Source organism: Kogia breviceps, chromosome 1, assembly GCF_026419965.1.
Source record: "Kogia breviceps isolate mKogBre1 chromosome 1, mKogBre1 haplotype 1, whole genome shotgun sequence".
In the NCBI taxonomy this organism is placed as follows: domain Eukaryota; kingdom Metazoa; phylum Chordata; class Mammalia; order Artiodactyla; family Physeteridae; genus Kogia; species Kogia breviceps.
This window is the reverse complement of record NC_081310.1, coordinates 120,938,797-120,953,696: the sequence shown is the minus strand read 5'-3', so window position 1 is coordinate 120,953,696 and position 14,900 is coordinate 120,938,797. Positions and strand designations below refer to the sequence as shown.

Sequence of the window (14,900 nt, the reverse complement as noted above, 5' to 3'; positions counted from 1 at the left end):
TCTCTCATTAACTATTCTAATGGAGAGGATATGTAAAATTTTAAAGACAATATGTCTGTCTGTTATTATTATGTGGTGATATACCTTTTTCTCTTTCCCAGTTCATCCCCCTCCTTTTCTCTAGAAGCAGGGAAAAAGGGATGGTACTAAGGAGGAAGTTGTGATTTTTAAATAGGCTGGTCAGGAAAGACCTCATTGAGAAGGTGCCATCTGTATAAAGACCTAACAGTTGGTGAGGGAACAAGCCATGTTGCTATCTGTGAAAATATATCAGACAGGGAACAACAGGTGCAAATGCCCTAAAGCAGAAGCAGGCCTGGTATGTTCACAGAATATTAAGGATGCTGGTGAGGCTGGAGAAATGAGCAGAGGCAAAGGTACAAAGAGATATGGTCAGAGAAGTAAAGGGCAGGGAATGGCTATAGTATAGTTATATAGTCCTTGGAGCCATGGTCATTCTTTGACTTTTATTCTGAGTGAGATGGAGAGCAGTTTGTGGATTCTGAATAGGGGAAGGATGTGATCTGACCTATATTTTTAGCAGTATCACTCTGTCTGCTGATTTGAGAATTATAGTAGATGGTCAGAGGCAGGAAGACCATTTAGATGTTGTTTAGGATGTTGTTTCAGTAATCTAGGCAAGAAATGATGTTGACCAAGGTGAAAGTAGTGGGAGTAATAAAAAGCGATTTTATTTTGAAAATAGAACCATCAGGATTTGATGACTGATTTGATATGGGATATGAAGAGAGTCGAGGTTACCCACAACATTTTTGGCTTGAGCAGCTGGATTCTAGAAGGATTGGGTAGCCATTTACTGAGATGGAGATACCTGCAAGAGGACCCAGTTTGCAGGGGAAGATAAGGAAATCAATTTTGGCTATACTAAAGTTTTGAGATGCCTATTAGACATTCAAGTGGAAATGAAGGTAGATCATTAGATATAGAAGTCTGTAATTCAAGGAAGAGGTACGGCTAGAGATAATAAATTTAAGAGTTGTGAGCACATAGTTATCTAATATTTAAAACTATGAGATTGGATGACATCACCAAGGGAATGAGCACATATAGAGGAGAGGAGAGACACAAGGGCAGAGGCCCTGGGGTGATCCAAAAATCTCAGAAGGAGTGCCAGTGAGAGGGGAGGGGAATCAGGCAAGGGGAAACCAAGTGAAGAAAGTGTTCCAAGGAGAAGGGAGTGATCAATTGTGTCAAATGTTCCTGGTAGATTAAGGTGGGAACTGAGAAATGTCCATTGGATTTGTCAACATGGACATCGTTTGTACGTTTAATCCTCACAAGAACCCTGTGAGGTAGGTAGTACTATTGTCCCCATTTTACTAAATTTTAAAAAAAAGTTTTAAAGCCATTGAATGTGTCCAACATAAAACACTACTACTGACAGATCTGAATATTGAACCCACATCTGTCAGAGTGTTTAACCACTATACTGTACTTTTTATATCATACAGACTTTTAACTATGGAAACATTTGTAGACATTTTAACTATGGAAAAAATTCAGAGTAATGTAGCAAAGATACACATATTCTCCACTCAGAATTAATAGATTTTAATATTTTATTAGATTTGATTAAGACATTTTTAAATAAAATAAATAAAATGTTATAAGTTAATTCATTCATTCAGAAAAATATAATTGAATCTCTTCTGACTCTTATTCTGGGCACTTGGAATAAATATGTGAAGAACACAAAGATTCCTGCCCTCAGCCCAGGCAAAACAGAAAATAAACAATAACTGTATGTTAGAAGGTGGTAAGTGGTATGAGGATAAAGAAAAATATATAGCAGGATAAGGAAAGTCAAGAGTTTGGGGCTGGGAGGTAGAGGGAGTTGCATTTACTAATAGTGTGGCCCAGGTAGACCCTACTGCAAAGATGACAGAAGAAAACTTATCTATCATTCAGGCAGATGGAATCACCAATGCAAAAGACCTAAAACATGAAGTTCTCTTTGTCCTCTTCCCCAATCCATTCTCCTTTCCTCCCAGAAGCAACCAGTACTGTGAGTTTCATGTATATCTTTCCAGTCTTTGTTTTTATACTTTTAGTACATATATTTGTGTCCATAAATATGAATATTGTCTGTTCTTGATTTGTATAAATAATGTCATACCATACTTGCTTTCATTCCAATTATGATGAGCAAAATGTGTAAGTTTAGTTCATTCATTTTAACAGCTATTTAGTATTCTATAAAAATGCCACAATTATTTTTTCTGTTGTAAGCAGTGTCACATCAAACATCTTCATATACATTTCCTTATGCATAGTGAGAGCTCAAGGTTTATATTTAGAAGTTATTCATATGCATTTTCAGTATTATTAGATATTGCTAAATTGATTACTCACATCAACAGTGTGTTAAAAGTAATATTTCTTCATGTCCTCACCAACCCTTAGTATTGTTAATCTTTTATTTTTGCCAGTGTAATGGAGTGAATTATTTTTATATTTCCCGGATTAATAGTGAGATTGAGCTCCTTTTCAAATGTTTCCTGGCCATTCAACTTTCCTCCTCTGTAAATTGCCTGCTCATGTCCTTTGCTGATTTATTTATTGGCTGTTTTTTTTGCCAAAGACTTTATTTAAAATCAGTTTTAGGTCCATAGCAAAATTGGGAGAAAGGTACAGAGATTTTCCTTATGCCCCCTTCCCCCACACACATAGCCTTCCCCGTTAAAACCATCCCCCACCAGAGTCATACTTGTGCTATAATTGATGCATCTATGTTAATGACATCATTATCACCCAGAGTCCATAGTTCACTCTTGGTGTTTTGCGTTCTATGGGTTTGGACAAATGTATAATGACATCTATCCATTATTATAGTAACAGTATTTTCACTGATCTAAAAATCCTCTGCACTCCACCTATTCATCCATCCTCCTTCACCCTACAACTCCTGGCAACCACTGATCTCTTTAAATATTTATTTATTTAGCTAGCTAGCTAGCTATTTGGCTGCGCCGGGTCTTAGTTGCCGCATTCAGGATCTTCGTTGCAGCATGCGGGATCTTTAGTTGCAGCATGCGGGATCTTTTAGTTGAGGCATGAGGGCTCTTAGTTGCAGCATGCCAGTTCTAGTTCCTTGACCATGGATCAAACCTGGGCCCCCTGCTCTGGGAGCTCAGAATCTTAACCACTGGACCACTAGGGAAGTCCCTGATCTTTTTACTATCTCCATAATTTTACCTTTTCCATAATGTCATATACTTGGAATCATACAGTTTGTAGCCTTTTCAGACTGGCTTTAAATAATATGCATTTAAATTTCAGTTAAATAATATGCATTTAAAATACCTCTATGTCTTTTCATGGCTTGATAGCTCTTTCTTATGGTGTTATTTATTTATTTATTTGGCTGCATCGAGTCTTAGTTTTGGCACTCAGAATCTTCGTTGCAGCATGCGGGATCTTTCGTTGCAGCACATGGGCTTCTCTCTAGTTGTGGTGCGCGGGATCAGTAGTTGCGGCGCATGGGCTTAGTTGCCCCACAACATGTGGGATCTTAGTTTCCCAACCAGGGATCAAACTCACGTCCCCTGCATCGGAAGGCAGATTCTTAACTGCTAGACCACCAGGGAAGTCCCACTAGCTCATTTCTTTTTAGGGCTGAATAATATTCTAGTGTCCATATGTACCACAGTTCATTCATTTACCTACTGAAGAGTATCTTGGTTGTTTCCCAGTTTTTGACAGTTATATTAGTAGAGCTGCTATAAAACATTCATGTGCAGGTTTTTGTGTAGGCATTAAGTTTTCGACTCCTTTTGGTAAATAAATACCAAGGAGTGTGATTGCTGGATTATATGATAGGAGTATGTTTAGTTTTGTGAGAAATAGCAGACTGTCATTCAAAATTGCTGTGCCATTTTTTTTTTCCACCAGCAATGAATGAGTGTTCCTCTTACTTCACTTTCTTGCCAGCATTTGGTTTTGTTGATGGTCAGGATATTGGCCATTCTAATAGTGTGGTATATCTCATTGTTTTAATTTCCATCTCCTTGATGACATATGATGTGGAGCATCTTTTCATATGCTTATTTGCCATCTGTATATCTTCTCTAATGAGGTGTCTGTTGAAGTCTTGGACCCAGTTTTTAATTGGGCAGTTTGTTTTCCCATTGTTAAGTTTTAAGATTTCTTTGATATTTTGGATAACAGTCCTTTATCAGATGTTGTTGGCTGTTTTTTTTATTGATTTATAAATGATATTTTTAAAATGCTTTCTGAGAAATAAGATGACTACAATGTATTTTATTGTCATCAACTGCTAAGTGATAGAATTTACTTCTGATTTTTTAGAACTTAAGTTTTCTTGAATAAAGACCTAGTATTACAATTTATTAAGTCAACTCTCATTTCTGTAAATTATGGATTATGACATCCCTTAATTGCCTGCTGCCAACCTAGCACAAGGTAGAAAGGTACAAAAGGTGAATTAAAATTAAAATCAGAAATTTAATAAAACATTTGATTAGGGAAAAACGTAGAGGATATGGTTACAGGGAAGTGTATGTGTTTGTGTATTTTAATAAACCATGCAATTCAGTTTCCCATATTGTTCCTATATCACCATCTTGTCTAATAGTAGTATTGTTATAAATATATAAAAGTGGGGCTAGAACACTTCCTTTTGAGATGGCCATTATTAGATACTGAATATCAAGCCACATTATTACACTATTGACTCTGTTCTATCAAATATAACAAGAATTTTAAAATATTGCTCTTTAACACATGATATCATAAATCTGATTATATCTAAAAATGGAAAGGTTATGTATTTAACAAGCTTTGGGTAAATTTTATCTCACTCTCTTTCAGGTTAACAAACAGAAATATTATACATAAGCCTGCAGAGTGGACCTTAATTGCTTTGGTGTTGCTGTCATTGTAAGTACTCTTTCATATTTTTAACTCTAAATACTAAATATGAAGAATTTTGATTAGGGGAAAACAAAGTTACTCATTGATTTTCTAAACTTTCTTGGAAAATATTGTACCTCTATTTTGTGCCTATTTTCCTTTCCTATATGATAAAATAACTTTCATGTAAAGTGATATGCTATATTTTAATGAGTTGTAATCATTCTCTTTATATTTTTTTACTATCTTTTCTTCTAAGGGCATTTTTCTTCTCAAATATTATTTGTAATCATTTGAAAGAGAAGAACATCTCCATGTGGGATATGATATATACAGGCTAGTCCCTTAATTTCATTTTTAACAGTACATTTTATTAATGTTGAATGGCCTCATTATTTTACATCTGTATTTTTACCCATATAGCTAATGCTGTTTCATTTTTCATCAGCATTTTTATCAGTGATATCATCAGAAAAGTTTTGTTTTCCAAATTAATGTACATCTTTAAAATCAGACAGATTTAAAGGAACTAAAGTAGATACTACACAAGCATATATAAAACATTTAATATTCATTCACTTTTTAAGAAATCACTAGTGATGTCTAAGGCTGTCTTTCAATAGAGTTAAAACCATCTAGTAAGTATAGTGTTTTTCAGCTTGAATTGCAGAAGTCTTCTTTTGAAGACCATTCATTACTGCATTACTGTTGCTACTTGGTACTTGTTAGGTCATTGAAGCCCATAGGACATTGAATACTTACTGGACACTCACAGGTCAAGAAGTGTTATGAGCCAACCTCATAGCATCTCCAGCCCTACTTTTCTTTCTTTGATGTTACTTCAGTCTGACATGTTATTCTGGCCTCACTGTCCCACGGAAGGCTGTGCTGGGAGGCATTAGAGTAGGCTTCAGTGAGCCAGCATCCGTGTCACCCAACGAGATACAGCTCACATGATTTGTTAAATCAGAACACAGAAAATAACTTTACTTGAATGCCCTGACATAAATTTTTTATCAACCATAAGAACAAATCTTTTGTCATTTCTGCTATTCAGTGTTCCAGCTGAATTGGTAATTTGTGAAACAGATCTTAATTTTTTAGAAAGTTCTTTCCAGTTTATGAAATTTGTAAATATTTTGGTCACTGGCAAAAAAAATATCAGTATCTCTGCTCACCCACCATATCCTATGCCTGCTAATAAACCCTCATAGATAACTGTTTAACTGTACTTCTGTAGTTCATTGTACTAAAGGGGAAGTAGCTTTTTTGGTTGACAAGTCAGAGGCCCAGGCTCAGCAGTAATCTCAGAATCTTGCTTTCTAAGCCAGTAACTGGAAGTATTATCTTAATGAGCAGCTGCTTACTGAGGACACATTAGGTCCTACTTCTTTTTGTATCAAACTATTGCCTCATCTTCTCCAAAATTTATAGCAAGGAACAACAACAGAAAAAAGTATGGAAAATGAAATTTAAAAGTCTACCATCAAAATTTCCTAAGTTTATTCCATATAAAAGTATACCTCTAGTATTTGATTTTAATAGAGGCACCAATGTGGCCCAAAATACCGAAAGCTTTGCTAGTCCTTTTATTTGACTTGCCTAACTTTGGATGTAGTGTAGGTATTTCAAGGGTCAGTGACCCATAAAAATAGTAACTTAATTGAATTCAAGAAACGAAACTGCACACATCTTAGACATATTGCATATTTCACATTGTGCAGTCAGTCTTAAGGTTGTAGCAGTAAACACTGTTTCCTTTTGTCATTCACCTTGAATCCTTCTCTTTCATTATTCCCTAAGCCCTACAGTTAGATCTACCCATTTTTCTCCTAGTCTTTGGTCCTTTTGATCCCTTGACAACTAAAAACCTTTCCAGTTAGGGCCCTTTTGGCTTCTTTTAAAATCTTTGGTCACTGTAGACAAAAAGTTAGCTGGTACCTCTTGGGTTTTGCCTTTCAAATCTTGTTTTCTCATAATTTTCTGTAACTTTTGCTATAGGCCCTCTTTGAACATTCTTTATCTTCCCTAGTTGAATCTCCTTATTGTTTGGTCATCTGATCCTAAGACTTCTGTCTCCTGTCTTCATATTATTTTATTTCTTATTTCCTCATTTCTCAGAAAATCCCCTTTAGCTTTTCATATTTCTGCCCCCCAGGGAATCTGTGACTCAACTGATAGCCCCTTTCCTTCTCAGCCTGTCCTTTTTTCATCCTTTTAGAATAAATATTACTATATGACATGGGAATAAAATTAAAATACATATCCATTATGTTAAAACTAATCCCATTGGCTTCTGTAAAGTATAATTATACTTTAATTTATATTTGCACCCCTCTTTCCTCCCACTTAAGAGTTCACAGTTACTTTTTAGGGAAGATATTTTGTTACTGGGGAAAGAAAAAGTAGGCATGAGGGCCAGCATTAGATAAAGAACCTTAAACCCAGTGAAAAATATGGAGACTTTAGACACTCAAAGAGTTATGTGCATATGAAGAGAAAGGAGGTAAACACTCACATGTATTTGTAGAACAGTAACCCCTCATTCAGCCTTTTGATTTATCGCCACTAAGATGAACGTAGGCATACATGGGATTACCTTTTTTTAAAATAATTATCCTATGATTCAGAAAATCTTTATATCTACTCTCAAATTGCCAGTGGAATTTTTTTAGTCATTGTAGACATTTCTGGAATTCATATTAAAAAGTGAACTTCTTATAAATCTTTATAGCTAGGAAAAAGGTTCTGAATGGCAGTTGTAGACACTGAAGGTGAATACAGTAAGATAATATGTTCAGTATTATAACAATGGTACTGTTCTTTGTATATGAATATTGCAAAGTTTTGTTATTACCATTTGTTTAATGCATGAAAGGTGTTTTCAAAATTCCTCATGAGAACCACTTAGAAAAGGATACATATACACATATATAATTTTATTAGTAAAATAAATAGCTCAAGTCAAGCTCTTGTTAGAGGGAAAAATCAACATTCTGAGCAAAACATGATAGTCCAGATGAAAGAAATCTGGGTCTTGAATTTTCACATCTGTATTCTTAAAAGTAGATAAGGTGTCTCTGTAGCAAATGATCTTTTCCTAGTAACTTCCCTTGCACTTTCACAGATGTATTAACATTTTAAAAATTTGAACCACAATGTGTAATTTATCAGTGTATACTGATGGGAATTTTATACCCATATAATCTCAGAAAGAAATTCATCAAATCAAATTGATTCACTTGATCTTTCCACACTCAATGCATCTATATAAAAATGCAATATGACCCATTCACACTTCATTTAGATTTCTCACTAATTCCATAGGACTTGGATGGCCAGTATGACTGCAACATTTATTGATATTTGTACTATGTATTCAGACCCTAAATAGTTACCAAGAGCACACTGAAAGACCTTTCAAAGCTTAAGCAGTATACATTTATTTATTTTTTTTTAGCTGCGTTGGGTCGTCATTGCTGTACACGGGCTTTCTCTAGTTGCAGCACGCGGGGGCTCCTCTTCATTGCGGTGCACGGGCTTCTCGTTGCAGTGGCTTCTCTTGTTGCGGAGCACAGGCTCTAGGTGCACAGACTTCAGCAGTTGTGGCTCACAGGCTTCGGTAGTTGTGGCACACAGGCTCTAGATCACAAGCTCAGTAGTTGTGGCGCATGGGCTTAGTCCAGAAGACTAAGACTAAGACTAAGACTTGGTCCAGAAGACCCCACATGCTGCTAAACAATAAGACCAGGGCTGGAACCCATGTCCCCTGCATTGGCAGGCGGATTCTTAACCACTGCGCCACCAGGGAAGTCCCAGTATACATTTATTTAACAGTGAAGGAATTAATGTTCCTTTACTCCTCTCATTTTTATTTAATAAATGTTATAATTAACAAAGGTAAGTTCTCAAGAACTCTTTACACATAGAAGGACATCTATGACAGTGATAATGCTGTTATTGTTTGTTTTTGCTTTTAATAACTGATTAGAAATGCAATAAAGTAACCTGGTAGTTGGTGTTATTGCTTAAACTCCTGGCTATAGTAATTTTTTGTTTTTGTTGAACCTTATCATACTTTATGATTATATACTATATGTTGAAATAATACAAAATCAAATCTGATTTTCTCACATAAATATGCTCTAATAAAGATATTAGGCTCTTTCCACAGTCTTGATGCATGATTTTTCATAAAAATGTATTTGAATATATATAGATAGTCTGCTGTAAATATTTTAGTACCTGTATGCTCTACTGTGTAAAGCTTTTAATGTATTTATATATTTTGATGTGTTTATACATCAAATAAGAAAGCACAATAAATTACATTAAAGTGTGTTTTCTGATGCCGCCTCATAGTATATCATATATTTGTTTTTATATTCCTCATAATTTTCATCTACCCTCACCTTACCCTTCTGTATAAGAAAACAGAAACTGAAGGATCACTTTTTATCATGGTCATGGTTTTCAGAGTAGTTTCTCTGAGAAGATTTTGACTGGTTTTTTGAGATTTTATAGCTGTAGGACACCTGCCTCAGCTCGGTCCTTATCCTCCTGTCCCTCTTCCCTTTGCCCTTAGTCTTCCCGGTGTTCTTTGACCTCTGTCATTTTACTTGAGCCTGTAACACGAGTGGGGACTCTGAGATGTTGACCTAAAGCTGAGAAATCTAGGGAAGGGTCCAGACCAAGGCTGGCAGCCAAAGAGAAGCCATACAGAAGGCTATGGAGAAGCAAATTGACTGGCCTGAGTTCTATGTGCAGCACACATGCCAGAAACACAATAACTTCTTGTATTTAAAATGTAACTTTTTCACCCAACTTTAATGTGGAACCTTTGTAAAAAGCCCACTGCTTATGTATTGTGATGATCTTTGGTTAATTTTAGCATAGGAGTCCAGAGTCTCTTTGTGGATAGCCAGGGGAGTGGTGTGTATTGTGTTCCATGGGAATGATTTGGTTATCTAATGAAGGAGTAAGTAGGTAAATACTTACTTACTTTGTGCTACTTAGAAAGAATGGAGGGTAGAAAGTGACTTGTGGTAGTCTAACATGGATACATGCTATTCCTAGTTTTATGCCCTTGATGTTCTCTAATGGAAAGCTTTCAAGATCATCTCCAAAAATGTCTGCTTTCATTTTATTTATCTGAACTGTCTGTTTTCAGTGAACTGTGGCCCACTTCCTAGACAGAGACCATGCAATAGTTTATTCCCCCTAAAAGCTTTGAGTATTCCTGTCGTTCTGGGAGTAGCATGTAAGTCCTGGGAAATGGTATTTAAATAAGCTCAACTTGACCATGATCACTAAACAAAAGCCTTCACTGGACGTGGGCAGCCACTTTAGGTAACCATCATAAAGATAGACACTCAGGAGAGTCACTTCCCTAGGGCACTAGGCATGAATGGAAAGATGTGACCAAGGCTTTTTGCCTCAGCAGATTGTTTTTTATAGCACGCCCATCACTAATTTCCTTAGAGAAATATGTGAGCACACCATGAAAATGAAGAGATGGTTCCTTAGAAATCTGTTGGTTCTCAGAAGTATTCCAAAGCCTTTCTCTTACATTCCCAATTTAGTTCTCAGTATTTGCAACCATAATAGATCACTGAAATAATTTTTTTTCCCTTATAATTATGGAATTTTTATACTTAATTGAATTTTATTGAGATATAATTCCTATAACTTAAAATTCACCTTTTTAAAATGTATAATTCACTGGTTTTTAGTATATTCACTATTTTGTGCAACTATCACCACTGTCTGATTCCAGAATATTTTCATCACCCCAAAAAGAAACCTCATATCTATTAGCTTAGTCCCTGTTTCCCCTTCCTCCATCCCCTGGCAACTGCTAATCTACTTTCTGTCTCTATGGATTTACCTATTCTGAACATTTCATATAAATGGAATCATATAATACATGGCCTTTTGTATCTGGCTCCTCTCACTTAATGTATTCAAGGTTCATTCATGTTGTAGCATGTAACTACTTAATTCCTTTTTATGGTTGAGTTATATTCCATTGTATGGATATACCACATTTCATTTATCCATTCATCATTTGATGGACATCTGGGTTGTTTCCACTCTTTGGCTCTTATGAACATTTGTTTACAAGTTTTTATGTGAATGTAAGTTTTCGGTTCTCTTAGGTATATGCCTAGGAGTGGAATTAGTGGGTCATGTGCTAACTCTGTTTAACCTTTTGAGGAACTGCCAGACTGTTTTCCACAGTGCCTGCACTGTTTTAAATTTCCACTGGCACTCCATAGATTGAACTTCAAAGGTCATCTCTTCTTGCTTTACACCCAGTAGTCCCACCAGGCTTATGTTTGCAGTTTTTCCAAACTTTAAATATGCTTGTTCGTATTAAATTTAGACCTTCATGGACCTGTAACATCAGTTTTTTATGTTCTAGGAATTTCTGCTACGTATGCAAAATGAGTACCTATGAGCCCCCTCACAAAAAGAAAAAAAAAAGATCATAGTGTTGAATATGAGACCATATAAATTAAATGTCTGAACCATAACTAGTGGTATTTATTTTGGATTCCTCAATATCCATAAAATTCCTGTTTTGGTTTGTTTTTTGCTTGTGTAAACCTTGGATTTGTTTATCTTATGATATTTACTATCACAATACCTTTGTCATTGTGAAGTTTAAGTAAAGTACTTATTTACTGAGGGTTAAATAATAATTAGATTATTTCTAAGCCCCCTATACTTATTGCTGAGAGTTTCTCTAAGAAAAATAAAATATTTTTTAATTGAAGTAACTTGATCCTCAGCCAGCAGGCTGTGTGGGAACCCAGATATTTTCTAAAGGAAAAATAATACTTGTGTAAATTTTTAACCAAAGACTGCTTTCTTCAGTGATTTTTTTCCCTCAGAATTCCTCATATTTTTGGCGATTTTATAATGTTGGTTTTTTAATCCATAGGTAGCTAAGAGTCCCCAACCTCGGGCCAGAATACATATTAAAAGTCATCAAGGATCCTCAGCAAAAAGATGTGCTCCCCAGCTTCCCCTTCCCAAGCAGCGCAGTAACAGCAATGGTGACAGCTAGTATCAGGCAGCACTTAGCCCTTACCAGTCACAGCCTTGACTTGAGGAGTCAGGCTCCCTAGGTTCTCTTGATATCTTCACATCCTGACTGAGCTCACTGAGAGCACAGGTCAGGAGAAGCCAGGAAGCATGAGGCGTAAGGGCACTGTTATCCCTAGCTTCAGGGTTCTGCACCATAAGAGTGTGATAATCATTGTGTGGACACCACTGGTTGGTCCCATTTCTGTCTTAGAGCACTGAAAAAGTTGGAGCCACTATGCTGAGAGAATTATTACATAGCAGTAGTTATGAAGAAAAGTTTTTCCAACACACATTTCCAAAGCTGCTCTATAGAGACGTCACAAACAGGATCTAGATATAAAGTTTAAAGTCACTACAGCCCAGCCCTTTAAACAAACCTATGTGTAATATATCACTACTAAGTGAATTACAAAGAACTTGTTTCTTTTCAATTAGAAATATCAATGGAAAGCATCCCTGCTTCCTTATTAATAGGTAATCCTACAGCATTAAACACAAACGTTATCAGGACATAAACCATCTGTTATAAGAAAAACATTTTATTTTATTTGGCTGTCATGGTCTTTTATAATAATCAAAGTTTTTATCAAAGTTTTTATCTCAGTTTTTTAGACAATAGTTCTGAAATAGAAAGCTCATGATGACATACTTCTTCATGGTATGTTCTTGTCTACTTTATTTTTCTTTAGAAGTCCTTAATAGTAATAGCCTCACATGCCTCTTGGTTTTTTCAAATTTGGGGACTTTAGATTTGTGCCTAGGATAAAATTAAATTTCTGTAAATTATTATTAAGCATTGTTATGATATTTTTAGTAAGTGTAATTCCCTTACCCCAAAGACCACCTTTAACTATGCAAGTTTTAACTATTTTAAAACCCTAAGTTGAGTCTGGATTTTCCCTTGCACTAGCAGTGTAGCCTTGCACAAGTTTCTTAACCTCATTGTGCATTTTTTGTCTTGTTGGCAATAAGAGGGGACTAAATCCTGGTTAAATCAACTTGGCAGTGTGAATTCAACTGTGAGATGTTGTAAGTAAGAAACAGTTTTAATGCAGTATGTCAGAGGCTACTGAAGGAGACAATGGAGATGAGTATATTTAGCATAGGAAACAATGTAATTGTGCTGATAGCCATGGTGGCACTGCCCAAATGTTTTAGTCCTTAAAGCTTGGCAAAGAAATAGTTGAATAATATTGCTAGCCATTCTTTCTGTGGAAAGATTAGAGTACTCATTTAGGTAAATGGGATGAACACCCCCCCAAGATTCCTTAACTGTCTTTCTACTACAGACATAGCTGACATTATATTGCTCTCCACATCAAAGATGAGGGACCTGCCCTGGATATTTAAGGAAACAGTGAAGTGATTTAGTACCTCAGCAATATAAATACTAAAGGTGGTGAAGAGCAAAGTAAAATGTGTAAGTTGATTTTTTTAATGTAAAACTATTTTTTAGAACTCATTTTCTTACAGAATCCTCACTATAACCATGGACCTTTTCTCCCCCACTTCTATATTATTCTTTTTTCTTTTTCTTTTTTTTTCCATATTATTCTTTACATTTTATTCTGGGAATAAGTCTTATCAACAAATAGGGACATTTAGAAACCTGATATTTTATGTCAGAATTTCTGATTCTTTGTTCAGATCACATTTAAGGAAATTTTTTAAAATTTATTTTATTTATTTTTGGCTGCATTGGGTCCTCGTTGCTGCACATGGGCTTTCTCTAGTTGTGGTGAATGGGGGCTACTCTTCGTTGCAGCACGCAGGCTTCTCATTGCGGTGGCTTCTCGTCGCGGAGCATGGGAATGCAGGCATGCAGGCTTCAGTACTTGTAGCACACGGGCTCTAGAGCGCAGGCTCAGCAGGTGTGGCACACGGGCTTAGTTGCTCTGCAGCATGTGGGATCTTCCCGGACCAGGGCTCAAACCTGTGTCCCCTGCATTGGCAGGTGGATTTTTTTTTTTTTTTTTTTTTTTTGCCGTACACGGGCCTCTCACTGCTATGGCCTCTCCCATTGGAGAACACAGGCTCCGGACGCACAGGCCCAGAGGCCATGGCTCACGGGCCCAGCCGCTCTGCGGCATGTGGAATCTTCCCAGACCGGGGCACAAACCCGTGTCCCCTGCATCAGCAGGCGGACTCTCAACCACTGCACCACCAGGGAAGCCCAGCAGGCAGATTCTTAACCACTGCACCACCAGGGAAACCCCAAGAAAAATTTTTAAAGTAGCTCTAGAATAACTTTTTTTTCCCTTTATTGATGAAAAGATCCCAACCATTCATTGATATAACTTCTCTGAACTAGGTTGGAGTAATCTGAGTTTCATCTTGGAGATAATAGATTGTTAGCTATAGGAATGATAAGCTACCTTGCCTGTAGCCCTGATTTTCCTTCTTAAGAGTTTATTTGCACTTTTTAAAAAAAGGTTTTTAATATCATGCCACTAAAACCAGCATAAGTAGAGCCCACATTATACCAGGAAAGGATGAGACTCACACTTTGTTGTAGCATCATAACTGTAAATCAGTGTAGAGGCTGACTATACAATAATGGAAAAATTTTCAAATATTAGAAATCTGACTTTAAAATAACCAACAAATGTTTATTGAGCAGCTGCTATGGGTAAGACTGTATCTTAGACCTTGTGGGGGATACAGAGATTAAACAAAGATCCTGCCCTAGAAGACTACCAGAGATTGAGGAAAGGGGAGATAGATATGTGCACAGGTGACTACAGTAAAAAGTTGAATGTATTATTAAATGGCAAGAAAGAAACACAAACTGTTTGCGGGTTCAGAGAAGCAAAAGAGCTCTACTAGGGAGATCAAAAAAGGTTTCACAAAAGTGGGATTTGTGATGGGCCCAAAAGATAGAAAGCATTTCAAGAAATAGAAATGAAAGGATGCGA

The 14,900-nt window shown here is 36.3% G+C and overlaps 1 protein-coding gene across 3 annotated transcripts in view; it reads left to right on the top strand.

Annotated features, from left to right (window-relative positions):
• The window catches only part of RPAP2 (RNA polymerase II associated protein 2), an 81,225-nt gene that overhangs the window by 40,530 nt on the left and 25,795 nt on the right, over nt 1-14,900 (top strand). For all 3 annotated transcript variants that reach the window (XR_010842252.1, XR_010842251.1, XM_059082392.2), the window contains exon 11: nt 4,852-4,920. Coding sequence is in view for 1 of the 3 variants with exons in the window: in XM_059082392.2 (XP_058938375.1) it covers nt 4,852-4,920 (69 nt within the window). In the remaining 2 variants the exon portion in view is untranslated. The remainder of the gene's footprint in view (nt 1-4,851; nt 4,921-14,900) is intronic.